The 17834-nt window shown below is 42.6% G+C and overlaps 1 protein-coding gene across 3 annotated transcripts in view; it reads right to left on the bottom strand.

The window, feature by feature from the left end:
* Nucleotides 1–13436: 13436 nt before the first annotated feature.
* Nucleotides 13437–17834, bottom strand: part of NRIP1 (nuclear receptor interacting protein 1) — a 68446-nt gene continuing 64048 nt past the window's right edge. For all 3 annotated transcript variants that reach the window (XM_058825113.1, XM_058825115.1, XM_058825114.1), the window contains one exon: nt 13437–17360. In XM_058825113.1, coding sequence (XP_058681096.1) covers nt 13512–17000 — 3489 coding nt within the window. In that variant the 5' untranslated portion in view covers nt 17001–17360 and the 3' untranslated portion in view covers nt 13437–13511. The remainder of the gene's footprint in view (nt 17361–17834) is intronic.

Here is a 17834-nt window from a genome sequence, read left to right on the forward strand (position 1 = left end):
TTTTCTGATCACCTCCATGACATGGGCCATAGATAATAATTTTTGTTTTAAATTAAGAAACAACACACACCTGAAATAAGGATAGGCAGTGTCCAGGCAAGGAATTAATTAAATGAAGCTGAATTAATTAAATGAAGCTTTGCCCTCCTCTACTCTTTTTTTATTTACAATTTTTCTGCATTTCCTATGGTATTGAATGCTCTGGATTGAATCAGCTCCCAAAAACCATCTCAGTACCATCTGTAACCAATGTTCCTTGACTAGCTCCAAATCAAGCTCAGTTGCCATTTTGTAGTTCCATACATCCAAATGATTTCCCCTTTCCTTCTTATCTTTCCCTCTTGATTTTCAAAAGCTCCCTCAATCCCCACCATAAAACCTTTCCTTCCAGTCCAACCTGCCTCACTTTTCTCCTGTTTCCCCCAACTCCCTCTCCAAGTGGGAAGTCATCTTCCCCCGGCATCAAGGATAAAATTCAGAGGAGCTGGTGTCAGGTCCACTTAAGTCTTGCAAAGAATTTCACCTCAGATGACTTTCCCCTCTCCTGCTCCTCCTCCAGACTCATTCCTTTCACAATGCTTTTCAACAATGACCTCAGCCAGATTCCTTCACTACTGCTAACTTGTACCAGCACTTAATGTACTTTATGTGCCTGCAGTGGTTTTTTCTGAGTTTGTAATAGGCTGCAAATTCCTTGAAGCATGTCTCATTATATTTTTGTATAGCTCAACTCACTCTGCCTCTACTTAATAAATAATGGCTACTCTACAAGAATGCTCACTACACACCCCTCCTGCTTTAAATACCAGCCCTTGCATTGTCAGCTTTCTTAATTTTTCTTTTGTCTGCATGAGTCATTGTACCATCTTCTGTGTGTGTGTGTGCTTACACATTCATGCTCATTGACATTTCTCTCCACAGAAAGAAATGCTAAAGTAACCCTCTGCACCAAAATTTCTGACTTGGCACATAAATCTAAACAGTTTGATTTAGCTGCAGTGTCAGCTTCAAAGATTTTCCACTTTTTTATTCTTTTATTTATTTTATTCTACACTTATTTTTTTATAAAAGTTCCCAAAAAAAAAAAAAAAAAAGCCTAACCAGAGAGTATAAAAGCACTGTGTTCTCCAAGAAAAGCTATTTTAGACATGAGACCCAATGTTTAACTTGCCCTGCTGTTGCTATAAGAAATATATGGCAGATGATAAACAAACAACATGCTAAAAATACACAGAAATCTTGACTACTGGAACTAAGCCTAAGTGAAAGAGCTTTATCTTGAGGGGCACACAGTGAAGTGGAGCCTGGCTGAGAAAAACACTGGCTCCCACAAGCCCAGTCACAATCAGGCACTTTCACTGCTGCAAGGTCTTATTTACCTGTCCAAGCCTATTAGGGGTTAGACCTGCTCTGCAATTGCAAGCCTGGGGTCAGCTTTCACAGGTCTCAGGTACAAATTACAGCCAGTGTCCTGTTTCTGCTTTGGTTACTCACTGGCTTCAGAAACCTTTCTTTCATTTTCTTCTCTCACACTGGCTTTTAAGTTTGCTCATTTAACGCACTGCGAGTTACATTTCCAAAATGTTTCTCTTGCAAGTACATTTTAACCCAGTTCTACTCAAAGGTCTCAGGTGAGATAGCCCAAGCAGGGGCAGGGTTAGGGAGTGTGATTTAAATAACCAATGCAGGCAGGAAGCTGCATCAGAGTAGTGGAGTTCACTGTCTGCTCTGTGGTCTGTCGCTCGCCCAGATGTTTCTGACCACATCATAGCAGTCCCATCACTGCCAGGGGTGTTGCCATCTGATAGGAATCCTCACATTCAGGTGCTTTAAACTCAAAAGGCCAACCCACATTCTATGCATTTTAACACACCCAAACTTGAAATACTGCAAATTACATTCTCTTGTCTATGTCACATACATGTGCAGCTGATATTCCACTAGCACTGAAGTCTCTCTAAAACAAAAACTCTTTTTTCACCTATTTAGCAGAGAAATCCTGACATATAGTATGACCATAAGCCCCACCTGAAATTTCACCAAACTCCAGAGTCACCTGCAATGCAATCTGGGGTTCCTCAGTAATTATTTGCAGACCATCCCTATTCTGTGAGGATTGTGGTAGGAGATACAACCAGTCACAACAGGTTACAGACAACCCCTGAAAGCAACACAGATCTGTTTCACATAAATGCTGTGGAAAGAGCCACCCTCGCTCATGGCAGGAAAACGGCAGCAATTGCTGCAGAGCCCAGGTAAGCAGAGATGAGATAGCAGCTGGAACTTCTGCTGTGGAAAAAGAAAATACAGTAAACAGAATTCCTGCTGTCACAGGAGTCTTACCATTTTGGCTTCATGACCTGACCTTGTTTGCTCAGAAGCAAGGCATCCTGGTACCACAGCACTGCTCTGGAGGTGCTTTTCTGCATCTCAGTGAACTCAGCCCAGCCATCCTTCCTGCAGCCTGGGGATGGAGCATCTGCCCCGCTGCCCACTGTGCTTGCTCCAGCCCCACTGAGCAGCAGCAGCAGCCCCTGTGGCCAGCAGGGCTCCCTTACACTGCCCCTTTTATAGCAGCACCTCTTTTAATCCCTGTCAGGTCTCAGGAATTTGAATATCAGATCAAAAAGAGCATCTCTCTGAGCACTCCTTTGACCAGCATAGTACTGCTGCTGTGCCCTGGCCTTAAGGCATTTCTGAACAGAGGTTTCTGTGCTTCACCACCTTCAGATTTAAACTTGAGGGTGATGAAGCACAGAATTTTGCCCCACAAATGCTGCTCTCATCCATCTGCCTCTTCCCCTCCAGAATAACACCTGGATTGAGCAGAAGAGTGAACCCTGAGCATCCGGAGTGAAACTGCAAAAACCAAGAAACTTTGCCCTGCCCTACAGATGTTTCCACACTTGTCAAGAACTTGATCTCCTCTGCTCTCCTCTGCTTCTCTGAACTCTCTGCTTTCCCTGCAAGGCACAGCATTCCCTGCCACAGGCAGCCACGTTCCACATCAAAGGGGACAGCACCGTCCCGGCTCCTGTGGAACCTTGTTTGCTTCAGGCCAGCTGGGCACAGGCTCAAAGGGTGACACTGGCACAGCTGCACCATTAGTGCAGGCTAACAGGAACACAGGAGATGACTGGAAACCAGCTGCTGCTCCTGCAGCCCATAATGTGCTGCCAAAAATCTCCATATCCCCTTGATCCCAACTGGGAGACAGAAAAACTGAACGAGGCAGGGATTTCTACAGAATCACACATGACCAACATTACCATTTACTGCTCCAGGCACCCCAGGAGCAAGGCACAGCACTTAGCCTGGGTCAGAGGAGGCTTCTGTTCCATGCAGGAGCTTCCTGGGACTGTCAGGAGACATTTTGCAGCAGCACTGTGCAGTGTTACAGGCATAATTTGATATCAAACAAGTGATAGCAAGCCATATTTTTCTACTAGAAGCCCAACAAAAATGGTTAAAAGAAAAAGAGATAAAGATGGCAGGAAAACTGGAATAGTACCTTTCTGACTAAAGAGAGCTAAGCTTTGAAGTGCTAGGCAGATGTTGGAAGACAATGAAAAAATCTGTTGAAAATACTGAATAAATAAAATTTGTTTTTTTTCTTTCTTATCTCCAGACCTTTTAAGTTTTAAAGAGTGAGATGCATTCAATAGGATAGCTACTGACAGTTTCTAGACAATTATTCCTTCCACTTCTAAATTAACAACTGCAAATCTATGCCATGCAAAACCACAGGATGATTCTTTGGGCTGGGAATGTTTTCAGCAGGGGATTTCAGTGCTTTTCCTTCTATCAGGAGCTGCCACAGTTTTGTCTGTGTTGGGACCAGTTCTTTCAATCAGATCTCATGAAAATGGCAAAATTTGGCCCCCCTGGGAAACAACCACTACCTGCACCACCACCATAGGGCCTTCCCTCTGGGAAACAGGTGGTGGAGCAGGCAACAGGCTGCCAAGCTAGACCATGCTGAGCAGGACACTTAAAAAAAATAAATAAATAAATGAAAATAAATAAATTTTCCTTTTCTGACCTTGAACCTGCAGTTTTCATTCTGTGCCATTTTCAAAAGGGGATTTTTTTTGGGGGAAAAAAAAGCTTTGTGTCATACACTTGGCTTCTCTCTGCCACAGTAAGCAGCATTCTAAAATAAAGGGGGTGCTGGGGGTAGCTGCTGTTAGCTGCCATCACCTCTCTGCTCAGTGTGCAGGCACTATGCAATGCCTTGGGTGAATACTTTCAGAGGAGAGACCAAGACACAGCATTCAATGCAGAAAATGCATAACACACAGTACCTTAGGCAAACACTTATTTCAAAGGAGTTGTCTAAAAATACACACTACTTTTGTCTCCTCTGCCCTTCATGGGTGATGACTGGGCTCCTGTGTAGTTTAAAGATGAGATGAAAGGATTCAAAATAATAGGTAAGAGGAAGGGGGAAAATAGCATGAGAGTTAACAGTTTCTTACACAAGAAACAGACATTGCTGTATGCAAGGATTACCTAAACCATTTCTTTTCTGATTTTAAACATATTTACATGCTGACCAACCAGCTCCTGGTACTTGTTCATAATCAAGTGTAAAATTTGGAATGTCCAAGTGTCCAAGGCCAGGCTGGATGGTGCCCTGAACAACCTGGTCTAGTGGAAGGTATGAGTTGAGTAGAGTTGGTAATTTCATTCCAACTCCATGGCAAGGAGTTGGAATGAAATTATCTTAAAGCTCCTTCCCAAACCAAGCCATTCTACAACCTATGACATGAAGAGCTACACAAGATTTTTGTTTCCTGGATCTATCAAATTCTTGCTGCAAGTGCCAATGAGGATTTTTTCACTATGGCCATGTTAAATAGCAGAAAATTAAGAGGGATTAGAAAGTAAAAGGCACTTGGGAATAACATCTTGTAGCTTGCCATCTTAAGATTCCCCTTCAGTTTCTTTCTTCCCTCTCCACTTTAAGTAACTGGGCACAAAAGCCAAGAGCCCCAAGTCACTGCACACACAGAGGACAGGACACAGATGCACTCCTGTGGGGACAGCACACATCCCTTGAAGGGACACAGCTCCCTTGGCTGTCCAAAGGTGAATCACTGAGCCATTTGTGAAGCATGTGAGTCAATGAGGCTTCTTGATAAAAAACTCAGCACCAGATCAAAGGATTCTTTCCAAGTAAAATGTGAATTCAGGGAAAAAAAGAAATGTGCAATTTTATCAGTTAGTAGAGGAACTTCCCTCTTCCACAGAAATTTTTGCAAAGCATTTCCCAAGTCACAGCATACAAGAGACTGAGCACCAGGGCATACAGCTCCAAATCATCCTTGAATTTCATCACTTATTCTCTCTCAATACCTGAGATTTGGGCATGGAACCTAGTCAGGCAGAACTTGAAATTCTGCGACACTTTGCTGGAGTTCCAGAGGTGCAGACAGGCAAATGTAGAGAGGTAAACACAGACTCCATGTATCCATCTCAGTGCCCACCCACACTCATCTGCAGAAGTAACCTTTGGAACTGAAGTTTTTGAAGGACTTGGAGCACACAAAAGGGTCTGACTCTCAAAGTCAGCAGCAGCTTCAGTGAAGACTGGGGTCAGAGAGGCCCCACTAAAATAACGAGTAGCCCACTTTACCACCTCCTGTTTAGTGAGAAATGTTCACCACCCTCCCAAACTAGCCTGAAGAGAATCCAGATCATCTGTCCTGAGGATGAGGACAGCTGTCTCTCCATCTCTCCCTAACACATCACAATGCACTGAAGGCACAGACTGACTTTAATTGTGGAAGCAGGCATCAGGTTTATCTAACTGGCATATTCACAAGTCAATTATGTTTGTTCTGTACTCAGCTAAGTTCTGAGTAATTTAACCAGAAAAGTAATCTGGAAACAGTGACAAATCTCTTTATTCATTAAGAGCAAGCATTCCTTAGAAAGCCAAATCAAAGAGGGCTGCTGTGAGCTCGGATCAGCATATGCTCCTTCATTAGCAGCATTGATAGCAACCAGCAGAGAGGATTTTTATGCCTCAAGTTTGTGCCATGCTCCCTTTGAGTCACTCTGGCAATCAAAAGGAAATAAAAATATTATCAGCAATTACTGCCTGCACATCCTAACCTCTGCTCCAGGCTCATATCAAGTCCCTACAGACATTCCCAAGGGTGTATTCCAGAGGCCTGATGTGCCAAGCTGTGCCATACAGCAAAACATTGTCATTGTATTCTTTAGTTTCAAACCCCCATTTTTTCTTGGCAACTTTACAGTCAGTGAAGAATAATTTGCTTTACTTTTCTTATTTAAAGACATATCTGTACTACTGCAGTAAGTTTCTCTATTCTTACAAAGGCTTCTACAGTGCACATCCCTGCAAATGATCTATCAGAATCCACAGCTGTCCTTGTGACGGTGTTCACAGGGTCTTAGGGTGAGGGAAGAGATGAGGATCGGACTCCATGCTTCAGAAGGCTTGATTTATTATTTTATGATATATATTATATTAAAACTATACTAAAAGAAGAAAAGGATTTCATCACAAGACTAGCTAAGAATAGAATAGAATAGAATAGAATAGAATAGAATAGAATAGAATAGAATAGAATAGAATAGAATAGAATAGAATAGAATGATAAAGGTTTGTGGCTCAGGCTCTGTGTCCAAGCCAGCTCACTGTGATTGGCTATTAATTAGAAACAACCACATGAGACCAATCACAGATGCACCTGTTGCATTCCACAGCAGCAGACAATCATGGTTTACATTTTGTTCCTGCGGCCTCTCAGCTTCTCAGGAGGAAAAATCCTAAGGAAAGGATTTTTCATAAAAGATGTCAGTGACAAAGTGCCATGAACACTACTGCTGTCCCCTACCCCCCTCCAGTTTGGAAATCTCTGAAGCAGAAATGAAAATTCCCTCATCCAGCAGCTGTTTTCTGAAAAAGACCCATCATCACCACATGCAATTTTCATTCTGTGAGGAACAAGCTGGGGACTAAGACTATTCCATGGTACCACAGGTCTGTGAAGAGTTCACTGGCAGTGTGAAGCACTTCTGAGTGAGTTCATCCTGAATCACCAAGCAAATGCTGTTCACATTCCCTCAGAGGGGAATGGTTCTTGGGATATCACACGCATTCCACATCCTCATCACCCCACAGGCTGTCCAGCACACTCAGCTCCACAGCCCTGCTTGTTCTGGTAGGTGCTGTGCAAGCTTTACTTGGTCTTACAGCACAACTGAGTAAATGCAGTGAGTTTACAAGTGCCTGGAACCCCCACCAAGTAATAACAGAAAAGTCAGAGACACTCAGGTGCTCCATGGAACTGTCCTGGGGCATCACCACTGAAGAAACAGAGGCAGTGTGTTGGCTTTGCCTGGTGGGCAGACTCAAAACTGAAAGAAACATAGCACTGATTAAACCATGTATTTCAAGAAATTATTTCCAAGCTGCACTGCCGTTAGAATGTGAGACTGGCTCCTTAACAATATTGCTTTTCCAGGTGATATTGCTTTTCCTTTGGGCTCAGCCCTTGATCCCTCACATCAAGGCTACTTACAGAGAGAAGAGTCCGGGCAGAGCTGGGTCAGGTCCTTTCCCTCTGAAGCACAGCTGGGCAACACTGGTGGCACTACATCCATACTGCAAGGTGATGTACCCAAAGTGAGACAGCATCCCCATGCTGCTCCATTTTGGATACTGGACAATTAAAATGCTCAGTTATACACAGTTCAGGAAGCCCCAGCTGAGATCTATGGACTTGGAATTACTGTTTTAAAACTATCTTCATGTATTTTCTGCTTTCCAGAATGCTCCCAAAGAACCTCAGGCACACAATTTATTGCTGGGACCAGGAAGCTGAGGATGATTCATGAAAATAGGTGTTACTGTTACCCAAGACAGTCATGACCTGTCCTATGTGCTTGCTTGCAACTGTGCAGATCCAGACACTGTTTGGACACCCTGGAGCAAAAATTTTCTGGAGAAACAGCACTTGCACAAATGCTGCAATCCATCATTTGCACTATGCCATAAGCTGACTTAACCCCAAAATACGATGAAGTGCACTGCTAAAGCTTTGTGTGGGCTTCATGGGCACACTGTGTTCACTTATTATTCCACTTATGTTCTTAAGCAAACATGAAGAAACTGAGAAGTCCTCTTTGTGGTATGAACCAAAGTAGATTTTAGTGGGAAAACACATCTTTCCACCTTGCACAAGGGACCTGAACAATGCTTTAACATTCAAAATTATTTTCACATGAGAATTCCCACTTAGAGGTTTCCAGTTTATGGTCACTGATTTCAAGTTAATAAGCAGAAGGGTATTTAAATAAAACATAATACAGAGCTTTGTGAAGTAAAGCTGCTAATCTCATTTAGATTGCTTCATTTCCAGCTCCACAACACTCAGCTTCCAGTCAGTAGCCTTGCTGAAGGCTGTGTGTGCCTAAGTTTTTTGTTGTCAGAAATCTGCATCAACAGCACTGATGCAAAGAGCCCACTAACACTCCAATAATGCAAGTACACATGAAATAAAGCAGATTTAAAAACCATCAAGACAATGCATTTTTCTCATTTATTCAAATCTTCTGCAGGAAGTAAACACTGAAAGATTTAAAAAAACTTCACACTGCAGTATGTACAGTTTTGTGACATCACATGAGGAAATTAATTTCTAATAAAAAAAAGAGACCAGTTAAATTACTGAAGACACATCACAATAAAACTGGTTGTGGTAAAATCCCAAATTCTTATGTATGGCAATGAAAATCAATACTCCTTTGTTTTACAGGGATGGAATAGTCCAGGTACAATATTTCAGTTATGCAAAATGGAGTCCTGAACTTACATGACTTATTATAGTTGTATGAGCACTTCATGTTTTAAAAGTAGGTTTGCATTTTTTTTTCCAGACCCTTTTGAATTGAAGCACATTCTTTCACAAAGCTAAAATACCACAGCAGAAGTCATGTCCAGAAGTGGAATACTGTTGTGTTTTGAACTGACCTGACTTGTTAAGACTTTTTTTTTTTTGCCAACGCACAGATGCACAGGGTCCCCCATGCACTTTTCATGCAGCAGTTAATCACAACTTTAAATAAAAGAATTTTTTCTATACATTCTTCCAGACTTGCAACTGTATACATACATGCAAAAGTTTTTAAACCTATGTGATCATATTTACACTTATACATGGAATATACATAACAAAAAAGATTAAAAGGTTTTTTTTTCCTTTGCATTAGAACAATACAAAATATGTATTTTTCGTTAAGGAAACCACTATTTACATCACCTTTTAAAAACCAATTTCAACATATTATAGGCGTAACAAGTCAACATATTTACATTATATATAAATATATATATAATATATACTTACCAGTTTACTCCTCTGTAAGATGTGGCAGAGAACAAACTGGTAATATCATGTCACTGACGTCAATGAGAGCTGTAATACTTTCACCAACACTGAACAGGGAAAATTTAAACCACTCGTTTCTTTCTTTTAAAAACATTTGTAAATTAAAAATTTAAAAACTTCACTAAGAGTAAATGGCTACGAAAAGTAAAAGTTATGGCTGAATTCCCTTTTGATCTCATATAAACTTCTCCAACTGAGCTGCCCAGCTCTGTGGTATCAGCAGAGAAGCCCTCCAGCTCTCCACTTCTGATTCTGTGGTCAAGCCCTACCCACCACCTTTTCCTCAAGCTTGGGCAGAGGAGACACTAGAACCTGGATATCTGAGTGCCAGACACTTCCCTCTGGAAAGAAAAGGCCAATCTGCGTGGCAGCTCCGAGTCCGTCCCCAAATGCAGGCGCTGCTGACGCCCCTCCAGCAAGGCACCGGGGTCTCACAACTCCAGCTGCAGCCCCAGCCCCCCCCAGCTAAGGGGGGCAGAGTTAATTCAGGTTAAAGCTCCAAGGGGCTGCAGTTGCACTCTCAGTGTGGTATAGAGACAATTCCCTAACTCACTTCCTCCTGGCCTGAGCTGGAGGCAGCTGTCCCCAGTCTGTGCTGGCTCTAACTGGGATGTGCCCTCCCTTCCCTCCCTGCTCCTTGGATGGGGAGATCCCACACCAGCACCCCCTGATCCTGCACTGCTCTGCCTGCACGGCTGCTGATGCCAGCATCTGCCAAGACCCCATTTTGCTCCAAATCTGTACTCTAAAGGCCTAAAGGGAACAGGAGTTGCTGAGAGTACCGAGGGCTACTCAGGAGATGACCTTGGTTTGCAATTCATCGTCAGGGACTGCTGGAAATCAGGGATCTTAGAGCTGCTTGGGAAAACGTGGCCAGCCCTACCAACAAACCCAGCTCCCACACCCCTCTTCTCTGATGGAAAACTCCCCAAGGAAAGAAATAGCAACTCCTTTTTACTCACCCATGCTATGCAAGACAAAAAACAGTTAAAGAGCCTTTGGTCCTAAGGTGTCAATGCTGTAAGTGTGGATGGGGCAGATCCAAAGAAGACCTCTCTTCCCTAGGGAGGGGAAACACCAGGGATACTGCAGAATTCCACACAGGAGGAGGCTGTTGCCCTCTTAGCAGCTGACTGAGCATTCCCTTGGCATGTCCTGCCCTCTCCCAAGGGCCCCATTCTTGTTACCTGCTGTTTGAGAGGGCAATGCCTACAGGAGATAAGATTCTTCCATGAACACCATGTCCCAAACTTAAATTCTTGTATATCAGGGTTTACTGACGTCTGTGAGGATGGCAATACCCTTTTGTTAACATCAACTCAAAAGAAAGCTAAATCCTTAACTGGTCAAACTGTTAACATTTTAACTTAACTGTTTTACAAAACTTTCAAAATTAAATGTTCAAAAGTATATATTATAACAATAGACTACCCTAGAATAAATACAAAGGTCAGCACATTGCTCGATTCCAGTATTATTTTTTGTTAGGGTCAGAATCTCTTCCCCACTCTTCATCTCAGCTTTGCACAAGTTTTTGCCACCAGGTAATTCCACATCCTCTCACGCTGCATTTTTCTGTGGAGCTCTTCAAGCAAATTATAGCCCTGTATTTAGTCTGGGGACCATCTATTATTCTATATTGTATATATTTCCTACCTATATACACATTGTTTCAAGAAAAATAATCAATTAAGACTTTAAAAGACATTTAATGGATGGAACAAATACCATCTTTTTAATATTTCTGCTGGGTTGACTCATATAAAAAGAATTCAGTTCCACTGTCAATCCAAAATATACTTTATCTCATTAATGATTATTCTATGAGACATCTGAATTGTCATTGGGCTACTTATAAATGCAATATTAAAGACAAACAAAATTTTATTTTTATATTATACTTCAGACAATGACATTTAAAATGATATTAGATTTGTGTGAAGGTTTTAAAATATAAATCTTCTTTGTACAGCCCATTAATATATTATGCTTCACCGAAGTAACATAAAAATATATCTTTAAATTGCTCTGTTTTTTCTCATAAAAACCAGGGGGAATGTTTTATACCGGATACTGCCAAATATTTGTGTTCCCTAAAAGAAGGTATCCCCCAGAGGGGGGCAAAACAGAATAGTGGTGCATTTTCCAGCTGTCAGACAGAAGAAGTGCCTTTCAGTAGGAACTGCACTGGAAAGAGGAGGAACTGATCTTGGGCTGGGGACAGGGACAAGAGGGGGACAACAGCCTGCTCTGTCTCAGCAAGCCAGGAGTCTGGGAAAAGCATCTCAGAAACCAAACCAGATGGAAAAGAGCAAAATGCCCCATCACTCATGTCTGCTATGCAGGCATGGGATGCACAGAAACAGCAGTTTTGTCATGTCACTGGCCTGCAAGGGTGAAAACAGACACAATTAAACCAGAGAGCAGCTCTCATTATTTGTGCAAGCCAATTGCTTAGCTGCTCGCTTGCTGATGGCAGAGAGGATTATCTGTGAAATCAGGAAGCCACAGAAGAGAACTTGCTTTTTTTTTTAGGGGAGTAAAAAGTTCAGCAAAACTTCTGCTTGCCAATAATTCACATAATTCAGAGGAGCTGGATTTTGTCCTCTTCCTGGCCCCAGAGAAATAAGGGCTGCAAATGGAGTTAACACTGACAGTGCTAACGGGAAAGCAGAGCCACACGACTCTTTCCCCAGCCAGCAATTCTTCTAAGATGTCTCAGCTCTGACTGCAATTTTCAGTTCCTCCCATCTCAGGCTGATACTGCCAGATGTTACAAATCACAGCACAGGTGGGGATTGAGGAAAAGGGCAGGGAAGGATTTCTCAGATATATCCCACTATCCATTACAGAACATGACAAAACCACAGTTTCATCCTCAGTGCTACCTGGGAAATTATTCTAAAGCCAGATTTTCTGCAGTGAAAGGGTAGTGCATTAAACCATGTATCAGCTGCTCAGAGAGTAATAAATATTGGCAGATTATAGATTCTTTTCCCTGGTTGTAGGAAGAGGCCAACACATTTTTCATTAAAATCCTATTCCATCTTTGAGTGGAAGTCTGATGTGCTGCTCTAGTGCAGTTGGTATTCTTCCACAGGGAAGCAGGATGGTGCTGAACACACAATTCTGTTCATCCCCTTCACAAGCTTTCCAGCATTTTCCTCACTGAATACATGTACTAAGCCTTCTCAATCACACTGCTCCAAGAGGCATTTTGGCTTTCCCCTTTTAGGCAGGAAAGTGACAGGAATGTGCCGACAAAAGGACTCATGCACTACTTGCACGGCCCATGAAAATCTGCCTTTTTTTATAAAAACCTAGAAAAAACCCTTAATTCTAACTAGTAACTCATAACTATGGCTAAGAATTCTGAGGAAGGCATTTGTTGAGAGCAGGGCAAGGAAGAAAAATAGATTTTACACCACTATTCTGGCAGGACCACAAACAAGATTTAAAAATAACAATACAAATTTTGGAAGCACTAAAAAATACATTTCAGTGCACTTCAATTATTAACACTGACGCAGGTTTTCCAATATGACGAGCTAATACCTTGGACGGACTGCTCCACTTCTTAAAAGTTATTCTTAAAATTTCACAAAACGTATTAAAACATTCAAAAAAAAAAAGAAAAAAGTACACTGTCTCTATGCTCAGGCTTCAAAAAAATAAGGATTATTTTACAGGGAGGGAGGAAACGCAGCATTACCACCACCTAGGCTGTACGCTTACACTTTATGTTATACCAAAAGCTTGCAGATCCAAATAAGACTCTGATCAAAGAGTACTCATAACTTAATCTGATACATACAGAAACGTCTTGTACAAATTACAACCCTTCTAGTTTCCTTGTGACAATCTACTGTAAAGCAAATTTTATCTACATGTATTTTAAATAACATCACCAGAAAAATAAAAAGTTTATCAAATGAAAACATTTCAATTAGACCATGCTTTTTTTTTTTTTTAAATCATGCTCAATTTATACAGTAGTGAAGTTCATACTCATTTTTCTTTTTTTTTTTTTTTTTTTAAACAAAGATTCAAAACCGCTGATTGTAAACTCACTGAGGAGGCTGCAGTTTATTCTGGCTCTTTTTTGATTGTTCGCACTTTTTCCAGAAGTCCATGCACTTCTCCATTCACACCACCGTGCTGATGAGAGCCGTTACTCCCCATATGGCTGTTGTAAGGGCTTCTTAAGTTACTAAAAGGAGTTTTGAGCTCCGGCTCAGATGTCAACTCCTCTTTGATTGTAACGCGAGTCGAGCTCTCGGTAAATGAAGGCTCATTCCAAATTTCTTTGTCGTGTGCTTCTTGGCTGCTGACAGAGCTGCCACCTTTCTGTAACATGTAGTACAATATCGGGTTGGTTTTGGTCAGTCTCGGGGAGTCTTTCTCGTAATCATTCTTGTCCATGCCCGTGATCACCCATCTGATGGGGCCCTTCTCACTGGGCACGGAGCACATGCTCAGCTGGTCGGGCTCCAGCCTGGACACCGCGCTCCCCAGGTGTTCGGGGAAGGGGGAGCTGGCCGGACTTTTGACTGCTACGGGGTACTGAAATGTTCTGTGATCTACACAATTGTTCTGCTGCACGGGGCTTCCCACCAGTGATCTTACTGAAGAAATGGTGAATTCAGGTTTATTGACTGTTGCACTGGTTTTGCTTCCTTTTTTCTTGCCCTCTGTTAGTATGTTATTCCTATGTTGTGACAGATCTCTCTCACAGTTTTCTGAGAGAAGCAGCTGTTTCAACACATTAAAGCCTTTACTATCTCTAGACCAACTCCTATTCTCAGTTTCACTATTTGAACCATGACTTACACCGTATTTAAATTCAGCATCACTTCTGCTGAATTTCAGTTCTTGCTGGTTAAGCAAAGGCCCGTACAGTGCCTCGGTAGGAGAAGTGTGATTGTTTCCAGCATCAGACACATTACTTTTCATCTTTTTTAATGGGCTTTCCAAAGGCTCAGCATGAAGCTTCCTCTTCTTCGGTACTGTGCAAAGACTCTTGGATTCAAGGTGTGTCAGCTCGTTGTTTCGGTGACTCCTGTCAGGCTCATCTGCAGGGTAATGGTCTTGATTCTGTCTCAGCAACCTACTTAGCAGGCCATTTTTGGAAAAAGAGAAATCTTGAGGTGAAAGAGGCTCAGATTTCACCTCCTCGGATGCTGGAGAAGCAGCTGTGTTTCTCTGCAGTGAATGAGCAAACCCTTGGAATTTGTTACCCTTGCATTCTCTTACTTGTTGTGCATTTAAATTATAAGGAACATTTGATTCGTCAGATGGTTCAGTTTTTATTTTCACCGTCAATATTTGCTCATTCAAAGCCTTGTCTGTCTGTTCTTGAGAACTTTCATCTCTTAAAAGCATCCTCTCTTTCTTTTCACTTTTACCTTTATTGGGAGTTCCCAGAAGCAGCTGAAGGACAGTGCGCCTTTCAAGGAGATTTTCTATTTCCGAACCTGGAAGTCCTTGTTCAGCGGGTGCGGGCTGACAACTGAATATTTTGTTATTTTCTTCATGCATACTCAATTTATTCGTAAGCAGAGGGCTGTTCAATCTATCAATCAAGCCCACAGGTTTATCCATGTTCCCTGCCAGCAGCTGTTTGCCAGCTCTCTGTTCCTCACTCGACATGGAACTCTGCATGCCGCACTGAGCCAGGTTCTGCAGCAGCTTGCTGGCGCTGAACGCCGACGAGTTCTGGGGACTATCAGTCCTGCTCAGCTTAGCTCCTTGAATTTCCTTGCTTTTGGACAGGTCTATCAAGTGCTTAGCTGCAGAATTCATCAGTCTGTCTGGCTGGATGCTGCAGGCATAGGGTGGTGAGCTGCGCTTGACAGCCATTGACTGGTGAGAGAGGTTTATAGGAGAGTCTGCTTTTGTGGAAGCCAGCAAGGGTGGAGTGCTTAACGGAGTCATGCGGTTGGCACTGGGACTGTCAGCAACAGGAGTCCTTTTCCCAGTCTGTACAGTGAATTTTGCCACATCAGCTGTACTGTGTGGTCCCTGAGGATCGTTACTCTTGTCTACCTGTTCTTCACTCTTATGCCCAAGTAACAGCTGCAGTAGTGTTACTTTCTGGTGGGGATTCAGCTTAGAAGCTTTCGGAGTGTCTTTCTCTTCCTTGCTCTCTGGACAGGAAATTTTTGGATCCCAGTTACGAAGCAAGGACTGAGTGAGGTTATCCAGCGATGCAGGTGGACCTGCATCTGGCTTATCTGTCCTCTGTTTAAAGGATAGGTCTATAGGAAGACAGTTAGAATGGGAGCTTTCATCATCACTACTGTCTTCTGTAAAACTGGGATTGTTGTCTGAGTACTCATCAACAGTTGTTGGTGTGCTGCTGTCTTCAAAAATGCTGGCTCTCTCACTCTGCTCACGCCCTTTCACGTGCTTGGTGGTATTCTGGCTTTTCAGCAGATGTAAGAGCAAGCTGTTGCTGGGAGAGGTTTTCAGGTTACTCCTTTCCACAGTACTTTTGTATCCCACAGTTTTGGGAGGCGAGTGCATGATTCCCACCGAACTCTGAAACGGTGCCATGCTGCCTTTGCTAGGGACTGCTTTGGGGGACGATCCTGCCTGACCATTGAGATGGCTTGTCATTCCTTTGGCCAAACCAAACTGGCCCATGTCCTTCTGAGCGCTCTCCTGCAGCCTGGCCATGGCTGCAAGCCTCTCGCTTGCAATCTGGTTGGCATTTTGTGCTTTTAGAGCGTGTTCCCTGGAGTACTGCTGCAAGTGGGCTTCGCTGGAGAGCAGCAGGGCCAGCTGGCTGCACGCCACGCTGGGCTTGGGCGAGGCAGCAGGGCTGGATCGTTTCTCCACCATGCTTGCAACAGCTTGTAACCTCGCAGCACACGACAGGGGCTCGTTCACCACCTTGGGGCTGCTCTGCACCGCATGAGGAGATTCTATAAACCTCTCTTTGGGCAGGTTCTTGGTGATGTCAGGCAGGCTGTTGTCCAGCTTCTGATCTTTTGCTTTGCTCTTCTTCAGCAGGGTCTTCAGGTGGCTGGATGCAACACCATAGCACCTTAAATCTTTCTCCACTTGTAAAGAATCATGGCTAAGAGAATAGCCCTGCTCCTTAAGACTCTGTCTAATCTGCTGTGACAGAGCAACACTCTGCAGCCTAGAGCTGAATGACTGAAGCAAAGAGGCAAGTAATGTGCTATCCTGTTTGCCTTTAGGCACATTTTCAACCATGCCAGCCAACAAAGCTTCCTTTTTTCCATCTAAATCCACGATGGAATCAGACAGCCGCCTTCTCTTTGCTGCATTCCAGTCTTCTGAAGACTGCAACAGTCTTGCTTTTTTGAGGTGCAGCATGCCAGATCCCCGATACGTACTCGTGTTGAGAACTGGACCATTACTCTGACAGCTGGGAAATATATTTCCTGAAATCTTAAAGTTTTGATCCTCCCCACTATGCCCAGTGGACTTTTTGTCAACTGCAGTACCTGAGCCTCCTGCTGCTTGATGCATTAGTAATCCCTCTAGGTAAGTTAGAACAACAGAATCCTGGTGCATCTCAGAGCCAAGCTCTTCTCCATGAGTCATGTTCAATAAAAGTTTCCAAAAAGGCTCTGTTTCTGTTCACTTCAAAGGCTAGTTTTGCTCAATCAAGATGCAGAGTTAATAACAGGTAGATGTCTACAGTGTTTTCTTAGAGACCTTCAGAAACAACAGAAAATGTATTATCCTAAGCAGGCTTCTCCCAGTGTACACTGTTTGATGAGCCAGGTTTCCAACCATAGCAATCCTCAGCTGAGATCTAGGATATTTATGGTCGATGTCTAGGAGAACACTCAAAACACGGTTTCACAGAAAAACAGTTCCATCAAGTATTTGCTGCCTTCTTGCTTCTGGAGGCCAGCTTGCTTTTCTTCCTTTTCCATCTCCACCAAGCACATAAAATTCCTAAGTCAGAAACACAAAACAGAAAGAAAACATTTAGGATTAAGATATGATTGCATAAAACATTTTTTCCTTAAAAAAAAATCCAAACCCAACCCCCCATGCATTGTCTTAGGCAGAGATTCAGGATACATAAACAACACATATTCCAGAAGAAACTAAAAATCAAATAAAGGACAAAATACATGGTATCCAATTCAAAGAACATTATGAAAACAATTCTGAGATGAAGTTTTACGCAAAAATTAAGCTTACTTATCGTAAGCACAGCTACTACAAGCTTTCACTGAACTTCACTATTCTGCAGTTAAAAATAAGGAATAGTAAATCTGACAGGAAAATCTGAAATCACTCTAAACACAGTTTTAAAAAAAAATCTATTTAATTTTACTTCACAGTTGCATGAACTTTTCTTCTGCAAATCTAAATACACAGGACATGCATCCTAGCACTCTTAAACTGAACTAATAAAAAGGC

The sequence above is a fragment of the Ammospiza caudacuta genome, chromosome 2 (genome assembly GCF_027887145.1).
Source record: "Ammospiza caudacuta isolate bAmmCau1 chromosome 2, bAmmCau1.pri, whole genome shotgun sequence".
Lineage (NCBI taxonomy): Eukaryota > Metazoa > Chordata > Aves > Passeriformes > Passerellidae > Ammospiza > Ammospiza caudacuta.